General features: G+C 50.2%; 2 protein-coding genes across 8 annotated transcripts in view; both read left to right on the forward strand.

The window, feature by feature from the left end:
• The window catches only part of LOC119131048 (collagen alpha-1(XXVII) chain B-like), a 30,270-nt gene extending 20,202 nt beyond the window's left edge, over positions 1-10,068 (forward strand). Inside the window, exons 23-61 of the mRNA XM_037265121.1 lie at positions 382-435; positions 506-550; positions 779-832; positions 934-987; positions 1,317-1,370; positions 1,995-2,048; positions 2,486-2,539; positions 2,607-2,651; positions 2,819-2,863; positions 2,933-2,986; positions 3,563-3,616; positions 3,820-3,873; positions 3,953-4,006; positions 4,214-4,267; positions 4,346-4,453; positions 4,521-4,574; positions 4,695-4,802; positions 4,885-4,938; positions 5,057-5,110; positions 5,198-5,254; positions 5,325-5,378; positions 5,458-5,511; positions 5,580-5,633; positions 5,726-5,779; positions 5,838-5,945; positions 6,007-6,114; positions 6,179-6,286; positions 6,356-6,409; positions 6,481-6,543; positions 6,608-6,661; positions 6,816-6,851; positions 6,949-6,966; positions 7,051-7,086; positions 7,173-7,199; positions 7,277-7,327; positions 7,411-7,579; positions 7,756-7,865; positions 7,932-8,153; positions 8,262-10,068. Of these exons, the coding sequence (XP_037121016.1) occupies positions 382-435; positions 506-550; positions 779-832; positions 934-987; positions 1,317-1,370; positions 1,995-2,048; positions 2,486-2,539; positions 2,607-2,651; positions 2,819-2,863; positions 2,933-2,986; positions 3,563-3,616; positions 3,820-3,873; positions 3,953-4,006; positions 4,214-4,267; positions 4,346-4,453; positions 4,521-4,574; positions 4,695-4,802; positions 4,885-4,938; positions 5,057-5,110; positions 5,198-5,254; positions 5,325-5,378; positions 5,458-5,511; positions 5,580-5,633; positions 5,726-5,779; positions 5,838-5,945; positions 6,007-6,114; positions 6,179-6,286; positions 6,356-6,409; positions 6,481-6,543; positions 6,608-6,661; positions 6,816-6,851; positions 6,949-6,966; positions 7,051-7,086; positions 7,173-7,199; positions 7,277-7,327; positions 7,411-7,579; positions 7,756-7,865; positions 7,932-8,153; positions 8,262-8,408 (2,691 nt within the window). The 3' untranslated portion in view covers positions 8,409-10,068. The remainder of the gene's footprint in view (positions 1-381; positions 436-505; positions 551-778; positions 833-933; positions 988-1,316; positions 1,371-1,994; positions 2,049-2,485; positions 2,540-2,606; positions 2,652-2,818; positions 2,864-2,932; positions 2,987-3,562; positions 3,617-3,819; positions 3,874-3,952; positions 4,007-4,213; positions 4,268-4,345; positions 4,454-4,520; positions 4,575-4,694; positions 4,803-4,884; positions 4,939-5,056; positions 5,111-5,197; positions 5,255-5,324; positions 5,379-5,457; positions 5,512-5,579; positions 5,634-5,725; positions 5,780-5,837; positions 5,946-6,006; positions 6,115-6,178; positions 6,287-6,355; positions 6,410-6,480; positions 6,544-6,607; positions 6,662-6,815; positions 6,852-6,948; positions 6,967-7,050; positions 7,087-7,172; positions 7,200-7,276; positions 7,328-7,410; positions 7,580-7,755; positions 7,866-7,931; positions 8,154-8,261) is intronic.
• A 607-nt stretch (positions 10,069-10,675) lies between these two features.
• cdk5rap2 (CDK5 regulatory subunit associated protein 2) overlaps positions 10,676-24,745 on the forward strand; it is a 29,263-nt gene continuing 15,193 nt past the window's right edge. Inside the window, exons 1-32 of one of the 7 annotated variants that reach the window (XM_037265113.1) lie at positions 10,676-10,878; positions 13,123-13,181; positions 13,532-13,593; positions 14,075-14,185; positions 14,260-14,336; positions 14,404-14,527; positions 14,627-14,787; positions 14,853-14,979; positions 15,062-15,115; positions 17,053-17,169; positions 17,250-17,369; positions 17,439-17,531; positions 17,617-17,835; positions 17,894-18,064; positions 18,132-18,242; positions 18,319-18,456; positions 18,536-18,715; positions 18,784-18,978; positions 19,047-19,238; positions 19,396-19,504; positions 19,590-19,729; positions 19,800-19,916; positions 19,997-20,104; positions 20,183-20,295; positions 20,387-20,526; positions 21,546-21,686; positions 21,753-21,850; positions 21,922-22,065; positions 22,672-22,770; positions 22,884-23,002; positions 23,067-23,286; positions 23,358-24,609. In XM_037265113.1, coding sequence (XP_037121008.1) covers positions 10,826-10,878; positions 13,123-13,181; positions 13,532-13,593; positions 14,075-14,185; positions 14,260-14,336; positions 14,404-14,527; positions 14,627-14,787; positions 14,853-14,979; positions 15,062-15,115; positions 17,053-17,169; positions 17,250-17,369; positions 17,439-17,531; positions 17,617-17,835; positions 17,894-18,064; positions 18,132-18,242; positions 18,319-18,456; positions 18,536-18,715; positions 18,784-18,978; positions 19,047-19,238; positions 19,396-19,504; positions 19,590-19,729; positions 19,800-19,916; positions 19,997-20,104; positions 20,183-20,295; positions 20,387-20,526; positions 21,546-21,686; positions 21,753-21,850; positions 21,922-22,065; positions 22,672-22,770; positions 22,884-23,002; positions 23,067-23,286; positions 23,358-24,609 — 5,164 coding nt within the window. In that variant the 5' untranslated portion in view covers positions 10,676-10,825. Of the gene's footprint in view, positions 10,879-11,546; positions 11,884-11,951; positions 12,074-12,357; positions 12,399-12,793; positions 12,990-13,122; positions 13,182-13,531; positions 13,594-14,074; positions 14,186-14,259; positions 14,337-14,403; positions 14,528-14,626; positions 14,788-14,852; positions 14,980-15,061; positions 15,116-15,891; positions 16,939-17,052; positions 17,170-17,249; positions 17,370-17,438; positions 17,532-17,616; positions 17,836-17,893; positions 18,065-18,131; positions 18,243-18,318; positions 18,457-18,535; positions 18,716-18,783; positions 18,979-19,046; positions 19,239-19,395; positions 19,505-19,589; positions 19,730-19,799; positions 19,917-19,996; positions 20,105-20,182; positions 20,296-20,386; positions 20,527-21,545; positions 21,687-21,752; positions 21,851-21,921; positions 22,066-22,671; positions 22,771-22,883; positions 23,003-23,066; positions 23,287-23,357; positions 24,610-24,745 lie in introns of those variants that run through there. The other 6 variants (XM_037265115.1, XM_037265117.1, XM_037265114.1 and 3 more) reach the window with 6 other exon arrangements.

A 24,745-nucleotide genomic window follows, 5' to 3' on the forward strand; every position in this document is an offset into this window, starting at 1 on the left:
TATCAAATAAACGCCCCACGACGAGTAATTTATGACACCAAATCTTTTTTTATTGACTATGTGCTGGGAGTGGGTGAATTAAATTAAATGTGTCATGACATGAGAGCGGCTAGCCGCGCTGGAATCCAACCCTGGAATCTCCCCACCCCCCCTGAGTCATTTCATTCAGAGGAGTTACGGCTGATAAAAAAGCACTTAGTTCCCCTCTTAAGTTTAGGAATGATTGTCAAGAACATAACAGTCGGGAGCGCGTCACCTGTGCGAACGGCAACATCTGCCGACTCACCGCAAACTGTCGGCGCCGGTGATTCAGCGTGCCGCCCTTTTGTGTTTATGCCTCGCCGGAATGTGCCGAGACGCTTAACGTTGTGTCCCGTTTAGGGTCGACTGGGCAGAAAAGGATTCCCCGGGAAGGTCGGGCCTGAAGGAGTCAAGGTGTGAACTTTTGCCTTTTCTTTTCCAAGTCTTTGCACGTATTTAACAGAGTGTTTTCCTTTTTGTGCAGGGAGAAACTGGCATCATGGGGAAAGTTGGCTCCATGGGAGAAAGAGTAGGAAACTGCCCGACGACACCTCTTTCTTCTTTAACCTGATTCGCCGTTCGCTTAACGTCGCGAAACATCCATCAAAAACAATTCAATGTTGTGTATTTAAAACACACATGTCCGTTTCGCTTCATGCTGACAAACAATGCAAAACGCCATCGACGGACGGGCTCATGAAATTAACATTGATAATCAGTGAGCTATTGTGACTGTTTTCATGTGTGTCGGTTTCAGGGCTTGGTGGGTTTCATCGGCCCCGTGGGCGAGGTGGGAATGGCAGGAGAGAAGGTAACTTTCCATGTGGATCGCTAGAACGACAACACCGCTCTTCACAAAGGCAGCTTTTTCCCTCCTCTCTAGACCTGAACGCTGCGCTTTTGTCTTGTTAGGGCGATCGAGGCACGATGGGTCTTCCCGGACCACCTGGAGAGAAAGGCTCAGATGTAAGTCACCATTTTGTTGGGGGGGGGGCGTACTGCCCAAAGGGGACGACCCTCACTTAAAACGCGAGGGCTATTCCCATGGGAATACGACCTTGATGTTTTTGATGAGGAAGTGGGAAGACGTTGGAGCGTGGCGTCTCCAAAGCGCTCAGATCCGCTTGTTGGAAAACCCAAACAAGCGTGACTGATCACTTCCAAGGACTTTGCCTCATGGCTTCTATTCACGTCAGCAGGAAGTGGGATGATGGCCGACCGTGGAGAAGGGAAGGCTGCAATGCAATTTCAACAGCTAGCTTGCGAGCTAACAGGCTTTGCCAATTTGTGTGCAGGGTCACACAGGGACACCGGGGGAGACCGGGCCTTCAGGACCACCAGGAAGACCAGTAAGGCGTCACACGTTTAATCATTGTATTGATGCTAAATTGTAATTGTGACATTAAATGCAGTTTGAACATGAACGCCACTCTTAAATAGAGGGGAAAAAAAGTGAAAGAAAATCAATGAACAGCTTTCCATGGTGTGGTTCCATCTGTCACAACTGGATCAGAACCAAAGGCCTGCTAATAGCAGTAAAGCTCCGCAGGAAATTGCCGTTTCCATTGCTCCATTCGCGTCTTTCGTGACGCTGCGCAGCCAAACGTGACCGGACGGCCTCCTGCTGAACCCGCGTGACCCTCCTGTCACTCCAAATACAAACAGCTACAAGCAATTAGAAGCCCCCTACCACCCCCAAGCCGTCATCAACGTGGCCTTGGCTCGGGCCGAGTCGCAGCAGGCGAGCGTCGGCCGCGGCGGGAGATCGCAGAGCCACCAAAGCAAATATAAACACTCAACAGGGGGGCGGCCGTTTAATTGCCGTGAGTGACACATCTGACGACAAACCTCGCTGCCGCCCCGCCTCCCCTTTGACCCTCGGGGTCAACATGCAGGGGGGTCTTTCTGCTGTCAGTGTCAACCTTTGTTTTGCCTTCCTTCCGCTTATTCTGCTTTTTTCTTTTGTTTTTCAGGGACCCCCTGGGGCGGCAGGGCCCGCAGGTAGCAGAGGAACCAAAGGCTTGCGGGTACGCTAGCAGCTTTTTATTGAAGAGAAAGAAAAAGAAAAAACGGCTGCGCTCACCCCTTTTCGTGTCCTGTCAGGCTCACAATTCTCACAAGCGCGTCACATGCCAAAAACGACGACTGCACGGTGTAAATGGCGATGAGTGATGGATTCCCCTCATGTGCGCCGCTCGGCACGCGCCCAGCGGCGCACACGTGCAAGCTACTGTACTCGACCCGCGTTTTGCAGTCATGTGGGAATTCGAACCGCAGAGCGAGACCCGAGACGATCGTTTGTCATCTGCAAAACGCTTTCCAGTCTGACAGAAGCACAAATCCTTTTTGCAATACGAGAGCATGGAGCTGTTGATAACCACCGAGGGCCAAAAAACGGACACCTCCGACTGCGTTCCAGCGACATCTACTGGTGCAGTGACACACGCGCGTGCTGTGTTTTCAGGGCGCAGCGGGGCCCGACGGTCCAACGGGAGAGAGGGGGTCAGAGGGCAAGAAGGTAAAAACGGTTGGAAAGGCTGAGGGGAAGGGGCGGTCGTAAATTATGTTCTCTTTCGCCGCCGCAGGGTCCAGACGGTCCTCCCGGAAAGATTGGCTTCCCCGGCCCCCAGGTGAGACGGCACCCCATTTTTAATTGCTGCCTGAATGATGTTCCTCAGGGCAGTGAAAAGTGATTTGGAATACATGTGCAGATTCATTTCTGCCTATTACAGAACCAAAAAAAAACCAACTCACCTCGATGGAAAATCATGTTTGCCTTTTTGTTGCCATCCTCCAGGGTAAAATCGGGGAATCGGGAGAAAGCGGGCCTAAAGGTTTTCCTGTGAGTTTCCATAATACCACCCCTGGCGCTTGTAAGGGTCAGAAATCATTCTTGCTCTTCTGTCCCCAGGGTATCCAAGGCCCGTCGGGGGCACCGGGGGACAAGGGAATCGCAGGCGAGCAGGTAGGCGGAGCATGGCCATCTTCAACCACTTATTGTTGCACTTTGATTTCTTCTTTTTTCAGCCTCCAAAATGTCGTGTTAAAGGCGCTCGTAAGTCATTGTGCGTTTCCTCTCCTTTTTAGGACCATATTTACTGGCTTTATTGGACTTTCCTTGGCAGCAAACTGCCTCCTTCACCTTCTGTTGTGCACTTATAGTTCAGAACTTACTTTACAGCTGAGAAGGATTTTATTGGCGAAAAAACAAAAACATTGCTACAGTCAAGGCTCCCTGCAGACTAGCAAAAAAAGAGTAATTGTGTTTCCAAAATTAAATGTGATCAAAAAGTGAAATCATTCACTCGAAACTATACAATACTTGTATCATAAAGATTTCATTTAAATTGTAATTATTTAATTTATTTGTGTGTGTGTGTGTATTAACATTTTTATTGAATGGCATTTATGATATTTTAATTTTTTTATTTGGTTGGTTTTTGAGTTTGTGGAACCGCAGTGCGTTAAAAAAAAACATTCAATCGCAACCATTAGCTATTCATTGAGTTGTTTGTTAAACGTTTGTCCTTGTCGTCCACAGGGACCACCCGGGCCGCCGGGAACTTTGGGACTGTTGGGAGAAATTGGTCAAAAGGTGAGAGCGGTCACGCTCTACGACGTTTGACCCGGTCGAGTTCTATAAAAATCGTGCAAATGTTCACTGCGCCCGCTTCAGCGATTTGATATTTGTAGTAACAAGCTTAGTTTATACAAAGTGACAAAGCCAAACCTTGTCTGAAAAATAAGCAACTTTCCACCGCTGCGTGTAACAATCTTTTTCCCATGTCCGGCCGTCAGGGACCTCCGGGTAGCTTGGGCGAACCAGGAGTGCCGGGCGAGCCCGGTGATAAGGTAACATCGGGCAGACACGTTTTGTTTTCATTGTCTGAATTTTACCCCCAAAAAATATTTGTGTGTGATTGATTGACAGGGTGCCATCGGTGCGGACGGGAACATGGGCGAGCAGGGGCTCACGGGCCCTCGGGTATGTTTGTCGGCACCAACTGGCATTTAAAGAGCTTTTAGGAATTGAGCTCCTCCTTCTACATTTCTACAAACCATTCCAGCATACTTCCATTATTTCTTCAGAATTTCATACAGACATAATCATTGGCTGCAAACGATTTTGCGGCCCGCCACTTTGAGAAGCTCCGCTTTAACGGGTCCGTCCTCGTGTGTCATGTGTGAACAGGGCGAGCCGGGTTTGGAGGGAGAGGCTGGTCCTGCTGGTCCCGATGGAACTAAGGTGACTGCAGCAGAAAAGATCATTCACGTTTATATTTTGGTGCAGATGATGAGATTGGTGTGTGTGTGTTCATGTCAGGGTGAAAAAGGCGACATGGGCCAGGAAGGCGACAACGGTGAAAAGGGGGAAACGGGTTTAAAGGGAAAGGAAGGCCCGCCCGGCAGTCCTGGAATCCCTGGTGTCAGAGTAAGAGCGCTTCAAATTCACCAAACGTCTTTAAAATCCACCTCATGCTTTGACGTTTCTTTTTCAGGGCCAAGAGGGCAAATGTGGCAAAATTGGAGAAAGAGGCAAAGTTGGGCCAAAGGTTAGTCGTCATCTTGCCACATTTAGAAAAAAAACTCCAATTCTGCTGCAGGTCCAAATGCTTCACTCCAATTTGAAAACTAAAAGGTTATTCACATTGCAAAACACGATTGTATTTTAGGGCGCCAAAGGTCACCAAGGTCACCTCGGGGAGACTGGGACAGCAGGCAAGATGGGACCGCAGGGCAGCGTCGGGCCCAAAGGCTCCAGAGGGACCATCGGACACGTGGTAATGTGCACGTCTCGTCTCACGTTGCGTCATTGCGGAAATAAATCAAATATCTTACTCTGGACATTTGGGTTTCTTTTAGGGAGCTCCAGGCCGAATGGGTCAACAAGGGGAAACGGGCCTTTCGGGTTATGAGGTGCGCTCTGTGAAAATATATATATATTTTTTTTTTGTCCCCAAATGATTAGCAACATTAAATTGGACTTGGGCATTTCCATTTGGTTCTCATAACTATCTGTTGTTTGCCATTGCAGGGCCACCAGGGACGGTCTGGCCCGATGGGTCGTCCGGGACCAAAAGGTGAAAAGGTACAGCGCAACTCATTGTTCATCTTCCATCCGCTATGCGGCGTCGTGTCGCTGAGCATTTTGTCCGTCCATTTTGTGCGCAACCAGGGCGAGCAGGGGGATGACGGCAAAACCGAGGGTCCTCCTGGTCCTCAGGGTGATATCGTAAGTTGCGTTTGATGCCGGCGACAAATTGGACGCCTTTTTTACTGACCAACCCGCATCGTTCTCGCAGGGTCCTCCGGGCGACGGGGGAGAGAGGGGCGAACCGGGCGACCCGGGTTACAAAGTAAGATGGCTCCTTCGAGTCCGGGAGGGGCGGGGCGTCTTCACCTTCAACCTCCAACAGGCGGGCATTCTTTCCACAGGGTCAAGTTGGCGTGGACGGAGAACGAGGCCGAGCCGGCGCTCCCGGACTTCCTGTGAGTGCCGCGCCACACGTTTGACTCTTTGTGACTCCCGAACTTAACAAGTCAACCATTACATGCAGGGACATCCTGGACCGCGAGGCACTCAAGGACCCAAAGGGGCCAAAGGAGATCAAGTAAGACGAGAGTCATGCTTGAATAATTAGGAAACTCTTCTCATCATGGCATACGCATCCCAAAACTCTTCAAAACTCTTTCTGCTATGAAGGGTCAAAAAGGCAAAAGGGGTCAGGCGGGAGCAAAAGGAGCCCGAGGAACGGAGGTGAGTCAAATCCACACCGACCTCAAAAGCAGTAAAAGCAACATCTCGTCTTCTGCAGGGGCCAGCCGGTCCAATCGGGCCCAGAGGCGTGGTGGGCAGAGAGGGACAGGAGGGAGCGCCCGGGATGGACGGAACGCCAGGAAAGGACGGAAGCAAAGGCCCGCCGGTAAGAGCTGGATTTTGCTTTTCAAGATGAGAGATCGTCCAATCATCTGAATCGTGTGCAGGGGGAGTATGGAAGCGACGGCGAGACCGGCCTCCCGGGAAAAGCCGGCTCTCACGGCAAAACCGGGGTGACGGGACTGCCGGGCGATCAAGGGGCCTTTGGACCAAAGGTAAGACCAGCTTTGCCCTCAAAATAGACACCGCCTCGACAACTTGAGAATTTCATCACTCCAGGGGGAGCGAGGTCTTCGCGGACCCAGCGGACCGCCGGGGAAAAGAGGCTTTCGGGGTGGAATGGGACTTCCGGGGACACGGGGAGATGCCGGAGCCAAAGGACAACCCGTGAGTGTCATTCAAAGAGACGACTCGTTAGCGACTGCTAACCCGTGCTAACAATGATGCTGACTTCAGGGTGACGTCGGTGAATCTGGCTTTCCTGGAATTCTTGGAGTTTTTGGTCCAAAGGTAGGAGGAAACAAAAAAACATTTTGTCCAGAAGTGTTAATATAGCGTGCATGTCTTGTGGCTGTTTTCAGGGACCTCCAGGAGACTTTGGGCCAAAGGGCATACGAGGGCCAAAGGGGCCACAAGGCGACATGGTGGGAAGATGATCCGCCGCCGCCGTCTTTGTTTTCCTTTGCTCTAACGCCATCTCTCAATCAGGGCCGAGGCGGAATCGTGGGCCCCGTGGGAATTATTGGCCCCAGTGGAAGCGCAGTACGTACCACACAATGTACAAACGTGAAAAGAAAAATCGTTTTGCATCCTGAGAGAACCTAAGGACAATTTTTTTGCATCTTAAGTGAACCCCTCCTGGTTTTAAAAGACAATTTATATGGAAAATATTGATGGCTGTAATGTTTGTTTCCAGGGCCCCAGAGGAGAAAAAGGCAACCGAGGCGCCATGGTAATTATTATTTTCATGAAAAAAAAAAACAACGGTGTGTTGTTAAATATTATTTAACTCGTTTTATTTGTGTGTGTGTCCTGTCCTCTCCCACCAGGGAGTCCAAGGACCTCGGGTATGTTCTGCATGCTTTTTATCTTCTTGTTGCTGATTTGAATGATGAAGGCTCACCTTGCATGTGTGTTTTTGTCCTACTCAGGGAGCTCCCGGACCTCGCGGACGGCGTGGCCCACCGGTAAGATTTATTTTGTTTTTTCTTTTCCTTGAATTCACCTGAATCCTTTTTGTGCTCATTCTTTGTGTCCTTTTGCTTCATCCTAGGGTCCTATGCGTGTCCCTCCATCATTTGTAAGATAACTTTGCCTGATCGTAATATGTTCACAGATAAGAAACCATAACAACTTGTTTTTTTTTCCCCTCATCAGAAAGAGGATGGTCTTTTGTATATGGATTCACACAGCCAGCTCAGGAATGAGGTTCGTGAGTAACGTCCACGACGAGACCGCTCACATCAATTTCGGCCTATCCGGCATGAGGGCTTGCTGTATCTCGTCATTAGAATAAGCTAGTGATGGACCTGCCCATGCTGGACCAGGGTGCAGAGATCTTCAAGACCCTCCACTACCTCACAAACCTGATCCAGAGCCTGAAGAACCCACTGGGCACCAGGGACAATCCTGCCCGCATCTGCAGGGACCTGCACAGCTGTGAACAAAAGTTAAATGATGGTATGGAAAGTGTTCATTCAAACATCAAACTGTTCAGCCAAACCATAAGAAAATGCCAGAGCAAGCTAACAGAATTAGCATAGCTGTTACTGTAATGATCATTTTGCTGCGAGGCTGCCATGCTAACTGTTCTACCCCTGTGCTACCGCTAACCCGACGCTGCGTCATGATTTCAGGCACTTATTGGATCGACCCTAACCTCGGCTGCACGTCCGACACAATCGAAGTCTCCTGCAACTTTACGGGCGGCGGACAGACCTGTCTGAAACCAATAACCGTGTCCAAGGTATCCAAAACAGAATAACACAAGTGATTACACGGAGCTATTGTAAACGTGTTTGTTTCTTTGCAGCCAGCGGTCAGCGTTGGCCGCGTCCAGATGAACTTCCTCCACCTGCTGAGCGCCGAGGCGGTCCAGCACGTCACCATCCACTGCCTGAACGTCTCCGTCTGGACCACCGGGCAGCATTCGCCGGCTTCCCGACACGCCTCGGTGCGCTTCAAGGCGTGGACCGGCGAGATCTTTGAAGCCGGAGGAGAGCTGGAACCTGATGTGGTGGAAGACTCTTGCTGGGTATGTCGAAATTAATACAATTGCATTGAAAAAATATGAGAATTTCCGCTTCGATTGAGTCAGTGCTAAACATGTTTTTCTTAACGAAGCCAATGCGTGTGCTGACAGATGAAAGACGGGCGCTGGCACCAGGCCCATTTTGTGTTCCGCTTGCTGGACCCCTCCCTGCTCCCCGTGACCGACGTGATCCGTCTACCCGAGACCGGCCCAGGATCGCATTACCACCTGGAGATCGGACCCGTCTGCTTCACGTGAGCCGGGAAGCGTCATTCGGCCCAGCCCAGTCCAGCCTCCCCCCGCCAACCTTTCATTGAAGGAGAGCAGGCGGGATGGAGTTTGGGGGAGTTCTTGCACTAATATCCTCTCAATAGCTTCTTCCAGCTCCTCCGTGAAACAAACAAAAACAAAAAAAATAGGCCCGCGCCATCTCTCTGGAACATTTCCACGTGGAGGACGCCCGGACGGAGGGCTAATTAAGCGGACCGGATTCGAATCATAACTTATTTTTGTATACATTGCGTATATTACTTGATTTGAGTTTGGGCAACAACAAGACGAATCCATTCCGATATCCTACGAGAGAGAGAAAAATATGATCAAATAATGTACATATATGTATTCTTCTGGTTTTCTTTGATACATGTTTATCTCATTTTCAAGTGCAATAGAAAAGGAGAAGATAATGTTACAGGTTAAACTGAGATGAGGGGGCGGGCAGTGGGTTTCATTATTTTATTTTGGTGCTCATCTCCTTACTTCCAATATTATTCATCTATTTTTTTTTGGGGGGGTGGGGGCAGTCACAGTTCACAATCCCATTTATATTTATTATTAGTGTGCACTCCAAAAAGGGAGATATTGTAAAAGTCAGTGGTGTGAGAAAAGACTTGTTATAGATGCCACTGATGTGAATATCTGCAGCTTTAGTCATTGAGGGGAAACAATATGTATAAAATATGACAAAAAAAATATATGAAGGTTTAGTTCTCGTTTTATTTTTAGTCTTGCGGTCAGTTTGAGATCCTTGTGTCCACACTTTTTTTTTTCTTCCATAGTAAATGAGTGAAAGGTGCTAATAATTTTGCTGTAATTACACCACTCTGCTTGCATATTCTGTTCATAGTGCAGGCTCGCTTGGATTAATTTAAAACAAAATAAAAATCTATATGGAGAGAGAGAAAGAGTGCATTGCCCTAGATTCCATAATTATAGTTTTCAAACGCTCACCCTGTTGGTTGTGAAACGCTCTTAGCGATACAACTCTACGCCGTATCAAGCAAGTATTTTTTTAATTCCTTGTTTAAAAAAAAAAAAAAAAACTCCCCTTGCAGCAGCTGTGTATGTAATAGTCATTAAAAAAAAAAAAAGGGAAAAAAACATGTTTGTGTATCGTTGATCCCCGACCTTGCTAATTTAATATTTAATTTGTGGAGCAGCGAATATCTCTTGTCCACTCTCCTCGCGGAATATCTTTCTATATATCTCAGTTGGCCTAACTGGTCTTGGAGTTATATATTTTTTCTTATGTGTACATTTTGAGGCTCGAGCGAACAAATTTATTGCAAAATACATTTCTTTGTTTCTCTATGATAATCCATCATGTACTGTATCAGGTGCTATTCTATTACTTGTGTTTTGAAGGAAGGACAAAATGCCAAATATGTGAACTGGTTCCTTGTTACTTTGTTTTGTAGTTGTGTTGTAGACATGAAAGCCTGACATTTTGCAGATGACAACCAGGGCAAAAGGTGAATAAGGTTTTCCGGTTTCCTGTGTGAATACAACCAGCTTGTTTGGGGAATACAGTAGCCTATATATATTAATATTATGAAGTCAAAGTATCTCACGCTGCAAATGTTATTGGTCTCTGCTCTTTACTTGGCGTTCCGTTTGTTCAATAAAAACTTTCAATTTGTGTGTGACTATTTTAAGTTACTGCTCATATAAGAACACTGAAATCTCGAGAAATAGCAATCAGTGTTTGGTGTTAATTAGTTGATTAATTTAGTTGATCATCATTTTCGGACAGAAACCTCATGCTCAAATATGGTCGAGTTAATATTTTTCAGAAATCTTTTTGCCCTCCTGCAATACCCAATATGGACACTCGAGGACGCTATTGTTCTTAGTACAGCCAGTTCCACTGTAACTTTGTCACCAGACGATATAAAGGCCACGTGACTGGTGATGCAAAGAGGTCAATTTTTTTTTGTTTTTGTTTTGTTTTTAAAGCTGCCACAAACCACCCAGAAATGTTTGTTTTGGCCCATAGCTCGTTGCCAGTATCCACCCAGTTACACGTCGCATTCAACAACGCTCACAAAGTAAGTTTTCCACAAACATATCTAATAACCATAAAATGAGTACAAATTGCACCAATACAAATTGCATGTTGTAGTTAAAAATACACAGTACCATAGTAATTTTGCTTCATTAAATTTAAAATCTCTCTTGCTCTCGTGAATCTCGTCGTAGTTCCACAATCTCCGAGGTTCCCTGAATGCACCGGCGGCCTCCAACGTACACCCTGGTGACGTCACTATTAGCATGATGGCGGCAGCTTGGACTATTTTGAATCCCGTCCCGCTTTTCCAGCATTAAACGGACTTGTTTCGACACCAAAAATGCAACGCCACGACTCTGAAAGCACCAACTAAGCGACAAATACTATCATGGATTCGGTGATGGGCGACGACCAGACGCTCCCCGTTGACTTGAACGGAAGGTAAAAAAAAAGAAGGGGGAGAAAAAAGTCTGGCGTTTAGCCGGCTAACAATTAGCATGTCTGCGCTCTTCCACTTGGGGGGCGAGTCCAGCTAAAGCTAAGCTCGTTGCTAATGCTCCGTGTATCAACTGAAGATATGTTTGACTTGATTGTGTATTTCGGTGTATGCAATGTTTGGTGTGCCACGTACTGATAGCTATAGATAGCCTCTTGTGCACTCATGACGGGACTTTTTCATCTCGTAAACTTCCACGCAGCGCATTTTTGCCTTTTCATGACTATTAGGGCGACTTGGCATCCAGTGAAATTGATCATATTTTGCAGCCGAGCCACAAACGTCAATCATGTCTAGGGCCGGGTGTTGATTGGCTGGCACCCTTTGTTGACGATTGCGGAAATAATGAGCGGGCGGGGCGATGTCTGATACGTCTGTCCGCCCTCCCATTGTTGGCCGAATCGTACGTTGACGTCGCCGCCATATTGGATGTGCTAACGTGTCGTAATTGTCATTATCTGTAGTTTCATTTCGATTTCATCCCAATTTTAAAACGATTCCGAAATCAGCGAAATGCAAACTGTCGTGCTCTTTTTTCACAACAAACATGTCAAGTCTACATTTAAAGCTCTGGTTAGCATAAACACTGATGAAATATTTAGACTTAATATTTGAATATGTCATCACCACTGCACTTCCATTCATTCATTGGTACTAGCACACATTCATGAAATTACAAAAATGCATGTTGGTTTTGCTGCTTCGCTATATCACAAACATAACACTGACGTCTCACCATATTGGTCGGGGAACTGAAACCCCGAAGTCACGGTACTGCTGTACTTACAAATTATGGGTCACATCTGCCACATCCAATGTGGACGACACCTTTCCGTTTTTGCAGCCAACCCACATCCCCCGCCTCCTCACACAGTAACAGCCACAGTGCTGCTTGTCGCTTTTGGGCTTATTTCGCAGTGACATTGGGGAGAGCAGAGTGCGCTGACCCGGTAGGTCAAACAGCCTCATTTAACGCTCTTGCTGCTGCTGTAGTACTGGCTTCCTGTTGTGTTTGCAGCTTGATAGATCCTCCTGCCGCTGCGTGTATCTCACCCATGCACCCCTAACCTTGGGCTCAGGAGGGCATCCAGGTGGCAAGCGTGCCGGCGGAGTAATCCAAGATGTTAGCTGATATGCACGGTGTGAGTTACGACAAATTGGGCTGCCTTGTGAGAGACCGGCGGTGACTCGGATGTACTGGTCGAAAAGCGGACGAGCGCTAAGCGAAAAGGCGAAAAAGAGGAAGTTGTGTGTTGTTGTGCTGTTTCTTGTTTGGCTACTGGTTGACACGGATGCCTCTGCCAAACTGTCAAAGAGAGGGATTCTCTGCTGTCTACTTGATACTGCATGGTGCTCCTTAATATGCCAGCACATTTAGTGATGAATGTTGTTTCACATCTTTGTTTTGGTGTTTGCTTAAATGTGTCACATGCGCGAGCATGCTTCCTCTTCATCTGCACAGGAAGTGTGTGATGACTTCTTTCAAGTATTACTCTGTGTTTTTGTCGAGCTATTATTCGGCTTGCATAAGGGAGGAAAGAACAATTATCAAAATATTTTTTATGGGATGAAGTCATTATTATTATTATTATAAGTTTATTATTATTAGCTCGCCAGGGGTCAAGGGTCAGGAGTGGGAAAGCAAACACTTGAGCCAAAGCCAGTCTAACCAGGAATGAAGTCACAGTTTTATCTTTTATTTATTTATTTATTTTAATTCTCAGCAGAGTACTGAAGCTCATTGTATTGTTGAGGTTGTGCAGATGTGTCTTGCCAGTGTTGTTTTTCTAGTGGGGGGGGGTTGAAGTGACACCATCACAGTGGTCTTCTTGTCCGAGCACCAAAGCAAAGCGTCTTGTCTCTTGCGTTTTGAATTTGAGAGCTCGGCTGTCACCGGCACATGCTGTGTCTTTCACACACACACACCGTGAGAGAGAGAGAGAGAGAAAGATCGGGCGGGTGAGAGTGCGCATGTAAATGAGGCAGAGAGTCATTCTTCAGCTATTTCTGGAGTGTGTCCGTAGGGTTGTGTGCGAGCGGCCAGCGTGAGTAACAAGTAAACATCGCTCTTGATTGTCTTTTAGATAGAAGTAGTGCTGCTCTTGAGCGCGTACGCAGCTGTGATGTGATGCAACAACGCCGCGATTGGCCGCTCATTGATTCTGCTCACCAAATGTTTTTATCCGCAGCTGCACCCTCCTGGACTCCATAAATGCTGGTGACCACTCCGCTGCGGGCGTCATGACAGGTACGGCAAAGCTTCTCTATTGTTTGTTGACGTTGCGTTCCCCTTGTGTGTTTGTTAACGCCGCCGTCGTTGTCATCCGTTTCCAAACATGAGCAAAGCGAACGGCCGCAAGAGTCTAATTAGACGATCCCGCTGAGGATTCTCTCGTCTAGTTTCGAAATGTGCACATAGAGAACAGAGGCTGACTTGACAAAGGGATGCTGAGGAGAGAGAAAAATGGCGACCAAAAAAATGCTACAAAAGTTTGGAAGTAACGAGAATAATAAAGTGCTTGCCTTGTCGGGGGGGGGGGGGGGAAACTCTCACAAGCCTCTGGCCATCCGACTCATCCTTTCTTGTGGTCCCAACAGCGGTGTCCTGTCCCAGCAAGATGGCCCCAATCAAAGCCCTCACCATGAAGGACTACGAAAATGTGAGTTCTTTGCATTGGTGGCAAGCTGGCAAATTAGTCTCCGTTGACTTTTGCAGCCATTGCATGTCGTCACATTGCGTTACACACCACCTGAACCACACAAAACCATTTATGGAGGAGGAGCAGGATGTCTGAGGCGTGCTGACCTTCAGACATGTCGGCGTGAGCTGCCTGGCTAGCGGCCGGTCGCATGATGAAATGTTTTACGGACTGGAAGAGAGCAGACTGCCCCCAACCCCCCGTTTCCAGATGCATGCCCCGCGGCACAATGATGCACAGTTGGCCTGGCTCTCACATACGCGCATGATGAAGACCTTCATTCATTCCAACAACACACACACACACACACACACACACACACATATAGTTGTTCTATGCACGTGATTCACAGCTTTGTCACATTTTGAAGTTTTCAAACTCAAGACTACAAAATCAGGAGCGTAATGGCGTGCTCATATGTTTGTTTGCTTTTTGTTGGCAGCAAATCACCGCGTTCAAGAAGGAGAACTTCAACCTGAAACTGCGCATTTACTTCCTGGAGGAGCGCATGCAGCAGAAATGCGACGGCTCCACAGAGGACATCTTCAAAACGGTGGCGTACTTACTTTTCTATTTGGAATTAAGTCGTTTGGGCTCGCCGCAATCAAATCAATAACGTCTCCACAGAACATCGAGTTGAAAGTGGAACTGGAGTCTCTGAAAAGAGACTTGGCAGAGAAGCAGGAGCTGCTCGTGTCCGCGTCGTAAGAGCCGCCCATTTTTGTCCAATCCTATACGTTGCCATGAACTCAGCAACCAATGCTTTGGCAGCAAAGCGTTGGAGAGTCTGGCCGGTCGAGAGACGGGAGAGCCGCAGCGCATCAGAGAGCAAGCGCAGCGAGACATGGACGCGCTCCGAAACTCGCTCAACCAGAGGATCTCCGAACTGGAAGAAGTGAGTCCAAACTTTGCAAAGCTCATCACTGCCCCCTGTAGGACAGTAGATGGGATATTACGCCTTCTTCCACAAATGTTTATTATTCTCTTGCATCAGTGTCTGCGAACGGCCGAAGATGAGGTGGAGAAGATGGCGGCCATCGCTGAGCAAGAGAAGCTGAAGAACATCAACATGGAGAAGCAGCTCCAGTTCGCGGGACTGCCCGACCCCCCCTCGCCCGCGCAAGACCTGCAGCTGGCCCTGCAGGAGAAGGACGAGTAAGCATCAAGAGCAACCCGCCTGTCACGTTGGAGAGGTTTCATTGTTGTTTTGCCCCCTCCAGCATCATCGAGCAGCTGAAGATGACATTGACCAACCGGGAAGCGGCGCTCCGTCAAAGCAACGACAGGCACAGAGAGATGGACGCGCTGTCAAACGGGCGAGTCAAACAGCTGACGGAGGAACTTGAGGTGTGGCTTCCTCGCCATGGCCCAAACTCACTGCTCTGTCTCCATTTGTCCTCACGCCGCTTGTTTTTATGTTGACCCCCAGGCCCTGAAGGAGCAACTCCTCAAAGAAAAGGACCAAATGAAACCTGACAACCAGGTCGGTGCTTTTGAACTACACAGCGCACGCACGCGTCCTTTTTTGTTTTGCTTTGACCCTTCAGGCCAGAGAAATGTCTTTGTGTCAGCCTGCCTGTTACACAATTTCCCCCCTCTTTGAATCAAAAGTGCAGCGTCGCTCGGTTAAGTCATCCAGAGTTCCCCAAACAATGCAAAATGGAACTCGGCTTTGATGTCATTGATCTATAAATCGTCAAGCAAGGAGCAGCGTCTCATGACCTCCCATATAGTGAACTGGCTGTCCCTCGTCGGGTCCCCGGTCACAGAGTTAAAAGCGGATTACCGGGCTGTCTGGAGTCAGTTATTTACGGCTGGCCATATTTACTGAAAAGCAGCCCGGCTCGCCGCACGACTTGTCCAGCGCGGTCAGTGTCAAACAGAGAACCGGCTTGGATTGGGCCGTAATGGGATATGTGACAAGAGTGATTTCTGGACGACAACTCGCTTAAGTGGATTCTTAAGCGCAAAGGCACTCCCAGGACGAGGCATCGGCAGGTCCCATCTCCGGCGCGTTCTTTAAAGTTGACATCGGCCAGAACAAAGATGACTCCGGTAGAGGATTTGATCTGATCACTTGTGTCGGATGCGAGCGGAACAGAGGCAGGAGCAGGGATTATGGAAGGATTACGGCTTACGCTGCTCTGTAATCATTCATTCTTTCCCGCGCGTCGCCCAACGATGGCTCACTCTTCTGCGGCTGGCAGGCTGGCAGAGGATCTTTAGGAGCGGACGTTTTGGATCTCTCATGTGCGGACCAATGTGAACGGCGACATGAAGGACTCGTGTCGCATATGCAGCGGCCGCCTGGTCGGCAACCAGTGTCGCTGGATCTTCAGCTCGGCGGCAAAAAGGAAGCTGCAGGTGGTTTTGTCGCACGTGCTGGGCCGGGAGGTGACCCGCGACGGCCGCGGCGAGTTCCTCTGCGGCAAGTGCGTCTTCCAGCTGGACAAGGTGATCCAGTGCGACGTGAACCTCAGCCAGCTGCAGGAACAGCACAACGGCCGTGTGCAGAAGATCCAAGCGGAGAAGGCGCACCTGATCCAGTGCATCATCCACGTCTACAACAAACACAACGTGGATCAGGAAAAGAGCGACGAGGAGAGCGCAAAGACGTCCCTCAGGTCGTCCGGGGCGGCCAGTTTTGACGACGAGGCCGCCGGTCAGCCGCCAGATGACACAAAATCGCCGAGGGAACGCGCCAGTAGTCAGCGCATGAGGAGATGTGTGAGTCTGGATAGACTCGTGGGCAAAGGAGTGCTTCCGGGTCGTTCGGGTCTCAAGAAATGGAGGATGGGATCAACGGTGGGGCTGGACAGCCCGACGAAGACCTTTGGTTTGCGGGGCTCGCGGGGCAGCTCTCAGAGCATGTACCTGGACCTGGTCCACCATAAGGGCACCTTTCCTAGGCCCGGATTAAAAGCCCGTTCCGCGTCCCTGCAGTCCCTCAATCGAGACTTCGAAACTCCAGAAACCAAGCCGGGTAGGACCAAAGTCCGAGAAGCCAAGGCGTCTGTCTCCCGACACGCCGCCAACGTGGATCCGGCAGGAAAGGCTCAAGCTCAAACGCTCCTCCGCAGAACCTCACGGCAGCCCTCGGTGATCTCCGACTTGATCCAGCTCCTGCGCTGCCTCGGCAAGCAAGAAGTTTCAGTCCCTTGCGGGAGCCGCATCCCCGTCCTGAAGAGGTTCACCGCCGGCCAGCTCCCCGCCCCGAACAAGCGAGTGCGCAAAGAGGCTCAGTGGAAGTCTCTCCACGACCTCACGGAAGAATTTGATGATCAGTACCTGCCTGCCGCGGTGGAGGTAGTTGTGTGCTGCCGTCCAACTGGGCAGACTGCCACTGTTGGGAAAAGTCACTCAAAGTTAAGCGGCGTATTTATCTTCCCTCTTCTTCTGTGTCCCAAATTTGCTGAGCAGAGCGAGCTTCACCGACTGGAGTCCGTCAACAAGCGGCTGACCGAAGAGCTCACCCAGGCAAGAAGCGCCCATGAAAACCTGACAAAGACACTGGAAGAAAGTCAGAGCCAAGCCAAGGTAGCGTGAACGGCCGCAATGCAACTTGTTGTTTTGTGTTTGTCCGTAAGAAGGTCCAATGACACCACATTTGTGCACAGACGCTGTCGGGAAGGCTGGACGAGAGCGAGAATGAACTCCAAGCGGAGAAGAAAAACGGGCTCAAGCGAGACAAAACCATCCAAGGGCTCACGCAGGTCCTCAGGGAAAAAGACAAAGAGGTGCGAGGCCTTTTTTTGATGCTCCTTTGGAAGCCCAACTTTTATTTTTGCTAACTTCCATCCCCGCAGATTGCAGAGTTGTGCCATGAGATCGAGGACCGGGACGATGCCCTCGCCAAAGCCAGGGAAACGGCGCACAAGGCCCAGATGCAAAAATATCAGGCAAGTTGCCTCTTTGACATGCGGGTGGGTCTGCGTGCCAAACTTTCAGTTCAAGACCAGCGTCTTGCGTCGACTCCTCCCGCAGGGAGCGGAAGAGCACCAAAGTCTCTTGACGGCCAAGCAAACGGAGCTGATCCAACTCCAAGGCGAGCACCACGCCAAGGTGATGGAAGCCCAGAAGCTGCAGCGGGCCCTGGACAGGAGGGAGCAGGAGCTGGCTGACTTGCAGCAGGCCAAGGAGCAGCTGGAGGTGGAGCTGGAAGACCTGCAGCAGCAGAAGAAGAAGGGAGACAAAGCCTTGAATGTGAGATCAAATTCGACATTCAGAAGAGCTCCGTGTCAAATATTATCCGCCCTTCCAGGATCTCAACAACCAAGTGAAAAAGCTAAGCGGCGAGATCGAGGAGAAGGAGCGTTCTCTGGAGCGGCAGTACCAGGAGCTGTTGGAGCAAACCAAAAGAAAAGTGCACGCCCACGAAGTCACCATCCAGCGGCTAACGTCCACCTTGGCCGATAAAGAGCAGCAGTTACAGGTGACGCGCGCCGCTGTGTTCCTTTGAATAAAGAACAAAACTTTTACTGATTGGTTTCTCATTTTAGGAGTACCTAAACACGGTCAAAGATTTGGAGCAAAACGAGAGTCCAGCGGGGAACGACGGCATGCTCGCCAAGCTGTGCCGAAGGCTGAAAGAAAAGGAAAAGGCGCTGGAGGTGAGCGTGCGTGCGTGCAAGATCTGGTGCCTTGAGTTTAATGGTCAACCCGTTTGTTGACGCCGCCCACTCGCAGCAAGCGCTGGATGAGAGATTTGCAGCCATGGAAGAGAAAGACAACGAAATCCACCAGCTGCAGCTGTCGCTCAGGGAGAAGGATCGAGACCTGCAGAGGCTCAAGAACTCTCTGTCGCACAACGAAGAAACGATTAACGTGAGGAGATGGAAGCCAAAATGTTAATGACATTCATTTCCTGATATCAATGCGCTTGGTGTATTTTTTCCACGCACAGAATTTTGACAGCCTGATCAAGGAGAAGGACGTGGAACTGCAGCACCTCGCAAACACGCTAAAGAACCTGCAGAGGGCCAAGCAAGACATGGAGGACAACCTGAACAGATCGCTGAGAGAGAAAGACTCCCTCATCAGCCAGCTGCAGCTCTCCCTCGACGGCAAAACCAAAGATTTGGAGGCAAGTCGGCACGCGCCAACACGCTAAGGGCTATCGCTCAAACTCGTCCGCCTCCCGTCTTCTCGCAGGAATTGTCCGAGTCGGTGCTGAGCCAGTCGCAAAGTCACGCCCGCGACTTGGCCGAGCAGCTGGGCCAGAGGTTAAAGGTGAACGAGGCGATGCTGGCCGAGGCGGTGAAAGCCAGGGAAAGGCTCGTGGCCGACAACGAGGGCGCCGTGCAAGGACTGCTGGCAACCGTTCGGAGCAAGGACCAACTCATCAAGGTTTGCCGAAAATACAACACGCTACTCGACGTGTACACATTCGAACAATATGCTTTTCGTCTCGTCAGGAGTCCGCCGAGCACTACAATCGCATGCTGTCCGAGCGTTCCCAGGAGATTCAGGAGCTGAGGAGGCAGCTGTCCGAGCGGCAGCATCAGCTGGCCGCCGCTGAGAGGCAAAACTCCACGGCGGCCCAGAAGGACTCTTTGGAAAGCGCAGAGCTCCGATTCGTCCTCAGTGAAAAAGACGCCGTCATCGACGTAAGCGGGATAAAGCGGCCTCTCCGCTGTAAAATGTGCTTAAGTTAAAAGCCCAAGATGAGCAGCCACAGAGCTCCTAATCCTCTGCTTCATTTGGACTCCTTTTAATTACTGGACAAGTTCAGAGGGACATTTTTGTGCGTGCCGATTTTTGCAGAGGCTCCTCCACTCTGGTCGGGACACGGAGCACGACGGGGAGCCAGATTACGTGCTGGAGCTCAGACAAACCATCCAAATCATGCAAGAGAAGTTGGCCGAGCGCGAAGGTGAACCTAATTCAGCACGTGATTGTGCGAGTGGCAACAATGCTGATACGTTGTTGTTGTTGTTGTTGTTTTCCCGGTGCCGTAGCTGAGCTCTCCAGGAGGAACAGCGACGACAGCTCGGAAAACATTCCAGTTTCCAAGAAGACCGTTGTCGTTCTCAAAAAAGAGCTGGCACAGAAAACGGAGGCTCTCAACAAAGCGCTGAAGAGAGAGAATGAATTGAAGGTCTCGTTTGCCTCCGTGGACTCTCCTTTTCATTTTCCGTCGACTCACCGGTGCCCCGATGTCCGTCTAGATGTCTTTGGCCGAGCTGCGAGCGTCGCTGGCCGAGCTGGAGGGCCGCGGCGAAGGCCAGGTTGCCAATATCGAGTCTCTGACCGCCACCCTCGAGACCAAAGATGAAATCATCCACGTAAGGAGGCTCTCGTTACACACATTGGAAAGTTGGACCAACCGTCTCGGCGCTAGCGTTTACTTCCTGCTCCTGAGCAGGTTCTCCAGCAGCGCCTCGGCCAGCAAGGCGATCGGGTCATGGATCGATCGCCATCGGGGCTCCCGCAAAGAGAGAGCACCATGATTGGCGGAGACAGCCAGCAAGAAGTACAATTTAAAAAATCCCAAAAGCGCTTGAAGAAAGTAGAAAAGAGCTAAAGGTTTGTTTGTTTGTTTGCTTTTCAGGTCCTTCCCACCCTGGTAGCTTTGCAGCAGGAACACGAAGCGCTCAACAAAGCTCTGAGGGCCGAGCAGCAGCTCTACTCCAGCCTGGTCAGGACTGTGAAGGAGCAGGACAGGTGGGACAGCGGGAAAAGAACATTTGCAACTCGCTCCCCGCTATGTGGCGCATTGGATATTTGGAAGAAATAATCCTGATTCGCTTTGTAGTGCCCAACGTCTTCACGCTCTGCAGCTGGAGCTGACGGCGGTGCAGCTCCTCAGGCAGCAGCTGGAGGACGGCGTCAAAGCCAACGAGGAGCTCAGGGACGACTTGGAGAGAGAGCTCGACAGAGCCAAAATCAGAGAAGGTGCGCCGCAAACCCGTGAGAGACCTACTTGAGCCCCCAGTGGGGGGTTAGGGGGGATTGTTGCAATTTGGTTGCTAGGAAACCAACACATCTCAAGTGCTGCTGCTAGGAAATGAGTTTAGTGACCCTGTGGGAAACGCACACACTTCTTTGTCCTCTGTCATTCCGACCCGCGTTTGCTCTGGCTAACAAGATCCCAAGCCCGCTAATTCAGCATCTCCTCGTCTTCAACATCATCACCTGCTTATTTTCATGCTGACGTGCTATTTGTTTTCTCTTTCTCGCTCACTCTGTCATTCTCTCTCTCTCGCTCTCTCTCTCTCTGTCTGTCACCCCTGACTTGTCTCCTTGTTAAAAAAATGTGAATAAAGTCCTCAGTTTGTCCCTCTTTGTTTTTCTTGCATGCCTGTGTGCTTGTTCAGCCTCCCCACAAAACTGTTTGTCTGTCCGCCGATGACGTCACAACTCCACGGGTATTAATCGGGCGGGGGCCGACTCGGCCGTCTGCCACACGCGAAATTAGCCCAATCTCAAATCGGATAAACGCCTCGTTATATAACATAGCAAATTGGTTTGTTTGAATACAGCAACTCTCGGCTCGCCTAATCTCAAAGTCAAGTCGGGGCACGACTTTGAGACTCATTCAAAGTGGCTCGCTCTTGTGCGCTCAGGTAAGCCGTCATTAACGCAGGCATGTCAGCGCGTCAGTCTTCATTGAGCAGAGTGGAAGGTGTAGAACTAGGTCAGCTGGACGTAACAAGCAGCTCTCTATGCAATGATGGTCTTGACAAGTCATTTCAGCATTTGCCCATGATGATGCTCCTTTGTCTCCTACTGGAGTCCCCTGTACTTTGGTTTGCATCACGTTGAGCGTCATCATCTTTGCTACACCATAAAAAGCGCAGTGGGCTCAGACCGGATCCTTGATGGATTCAGACGTGATTGAAAGTTTTGCTGTTATGAACACGCACGGAATGTCAATACATCCAAACTTCAACACTTTGAATGTTTGTGCTCAGGCGTGAACGTAGTCGACCCCAACGAACTGGAGAGCGTGCGGCACCAGCTGGAAGATGCCCAGCGCTGGAATGCCTCTCTTCAGGCCCGTTTGGGGGCCATCCAGAACCGCGGCGGTGGAGTGGGCGGCGCCATTGACAGCCGTACGACCTGGAAATGACACTTTTGTTTGTTTTGGGGGAGGAATATTGACGCTGTTTTTGCTCCAGGGGACTCGCTGAGTTTCGTCGGGGACCAAACGTCTTACATGAGCATCTGCGTGGGTGAGGCCCATGACGACAGTTCGCCGCAGGAGCTCAAGCAGAAGGTGAATTCATTTTATGCGAGGCTAACAGAAATGAGCAATGATGTCACTTGAGTTTGCGGCGTGTCCATCAGGTGCTGGAGCTGCAGGAGCGTGTCGGCAGGCTTCAGGCTCTAAACGTGGAGCTCCAGAACAGGTTGGCAGCACAGGAGAAGGCCGGCCAAGATGCTTTCAACAAGGAGGACCGAAACCTGGCCAGCAGTCGTCCGTGGAAACAGGTTGGCCGCTGCAAAAGCAAAACGCTCTCAACTGCACACACTTTTTATTTTTATTTTTTTTTAAATAATAATAATTACCAGCATACCGCTTTCCACGTTAAGCGAAACAAACATCTTTGTGTAGCTCCCGTCTAACCTTTGAACCTGACTTAACCTCTGCTGTGTCTGGCTGCATTTGAGACAAAACTAGTGCTGTGGTAGCTTGACTGAAGCAACTTACAAGCTGTCACTTACAGATTTTTTTCCCAAGCTGTCATAGTCACAAATACAAAATGAAAATATTCCAGGTTGACTATATCTTGATTTCTCAGTAGTCTCAAATGCAGTTTTCCAAGTGTTGGTCTTTTTCCTTGTTGTAGATAATCTCCTGACTCTTTCCTCCATTGTTCCTAACCAAGCCTGTCTCTCTATCTTTATCATTTCCCCATGAATCGACGTCCCTTGGCCATATCACATTAGACACGTCATGCCATCCCGCTGTCGCTTTGCACACTTTTGGGGATTCTGTTGCATCATTGAGTATTATTTTCCTTTTTTTTTTCTTTCTTTCTTTTTAAATGGAGCCACATATGTCATACTCGCCCATGTCACATCCCATTACTCTAGCAGCCAGACAGCGCAAGCATTACGGAGGCGCCGCCTGCAGCTCACCGGACGTGCTGCTATCAAGACCAAGCGAGTCAGACAGACTTCCCACTCGTGCAGGTATTTCACAAAGTTGCCCCTAAAAATTCCCTTCAAATTTCTTGACACATACCAACAGATGCGGAACCTGAGAGGAATTGCGCTGGCTGATTTTGCTTCGTCTCGCCTTTTAGCTACTTGGGAATGAGAGTGTGGACGGCGGCCTGGGCCAGAGCAGAGAGAATGCTCAGTCTGCCTCCACCGCAGAGAGCCATTCTGAAAAAAGTCTGGCTTCACCACTCCTGCACATAAGGTCGGACTTTTTATTTGTTTTCTCCGCATCCGCCTTGAAATTGTAATCGATCCCCTCTTTACAGAGAGGAAGTCGGCAGGCTCACGGCTGAAAACGTTCATCTGCGAGGTCTGCTGAAGGAACAAAAGTCCAGCGAGCACAAGGAGAAGGAGAGCACAGACGCGTCGGGCGACAGCAGCGACGGGCAGACTGAATTAAGAGGCGGTCGGGAAAGTTTGCAGGAGGGCGCACCCGCCACGGAGGAAGTGGCAACTCCGCAAGATGGCAAGATTCCAAAACACAAGGTGTGTTTTAAAGAACAGGAAAAGTCTTCAATGGTTATACAATAATTCACAACAACAACAATCTTTCGTAGGCCTGTCTCAAATCTCGCCTGCCCGTTCCGATGAGGCCGAGACCGGAAGCTTGCAGCGAAGCGGACGCGGTGCGGCGGCGACCCGACGCTGAGCAGCGATCCGCTTCGAACTCCCCGGCGTCGTCGCAACCGAGCGCCGGCCCTTCTTCTTCCTTCGAACGTGCTCCCGATAGCGGCTGTCCGTCCACGTACACCCCGGACGACACTCAGGGCCACGCTGGTCTCTTTAACCAGCTGGAGCTCCTCCACCAGGAGTGCCAGGAGAAGGAGGCCTTGATCAACAAGCTGGGCGAGCAGCTGGCCGATTGGGAGGAGCTCCGCGCGCAGCTCCAGGACAAGGAGCGTCTCAATAGCCAGTACGCCGAGGCCTTGCGAGCCGCCGAGTCCACCATTGCCTACCTGACCGCCTGCAGTCTGGGCGGCCAGGGTGGGTCCGGACAGGGAGCGGGCTCCGCTTGTATGGGCTGCGATGGCAACTGCCTGGATTCACAGAGAGCGCTTCAGGAAAAGGAGGAGCTCAACAAGCATCTTGCACGACTTTTGAACTTGGCAAGGAAGCACCTTTTGTTGGCAGACAGCCAGGGAAAGCAGGAGGAAATCAAAGATCTCTGTTTGAAGATAGAGGCAGCCAACGCCTCCTCAGATGAACCCAACCCAAGAGGGGTCTTTGGAGGACCCGAGGGTTCGGCGCACGACGACTCGTCTTCCGCAGAGACGGAACCTTTCCGAGAAAATGAGCTGCGGGATCAAGACGGGAAAAGCGGAAGTTCTGATCCAACTTCAAGTCAGAAGATGACCAAAGTTCTTGTGAAATGCCTTAGCTCAGCGGAATCCGCGATTGCTTCTCTGGCTGCCGGCTGTACGAGCAGCGGCTCGTTCAGCGAGCCCGACCTGCAGCGCCACTTGGACAACCTTCAGCGAGCTCTACAAAACAGACAGCGACTGCGGCGCCCGACTCGGCCAAACGAGGAACTCCTCAAGTCGGACCTCCTTGGCAACCTGAAAATTCTCTCCCGGGTCCTCGGTGATCACTCGCAGAGGATTTGCGAGCTGGAGGCCTCCCTGCAGGAGGAGCGCACCCGTAGGGAAGAGAGCGAGGCCCACGCCGTGCCGCCGGACACCAAGGGCTTAGCGCCTGGCGTTCAAGCTCAGCTAGAGACTCTCCACAAGGCGCTGAGGGAGAAGAAAAAAGCCTGCAAAAACCTGGAGGAGAAATTGGCTCAGTCCACACCGAATAACGCGGTGCAAAAAGGTGAGCGTGTATTTTTTGTCGCAAGGAACGACTCCATGTTTGCTTCCGCTCCATGTGCACGTTTGACACGATGGAAAGCTACCTCCACTTCCAAGTGACAAACGCACTTAACGTGACTTAACGTTGCCTCCAATGC

The sequence above is a fragment of the Syngnathus acus genome, chromosome 12 (genome assembly GCF_901709675.1).
Source record: "Syngnathus acus chromosome 12, fSynAcu1.2, whole genome shotgun sequence".
Lineage (NCBI taxonomy): Eukaryota > Metazoa > Chordata > Actinopteri > Syngnathiformes > Syngnathidae > Syngnathus > Syngnathus acus.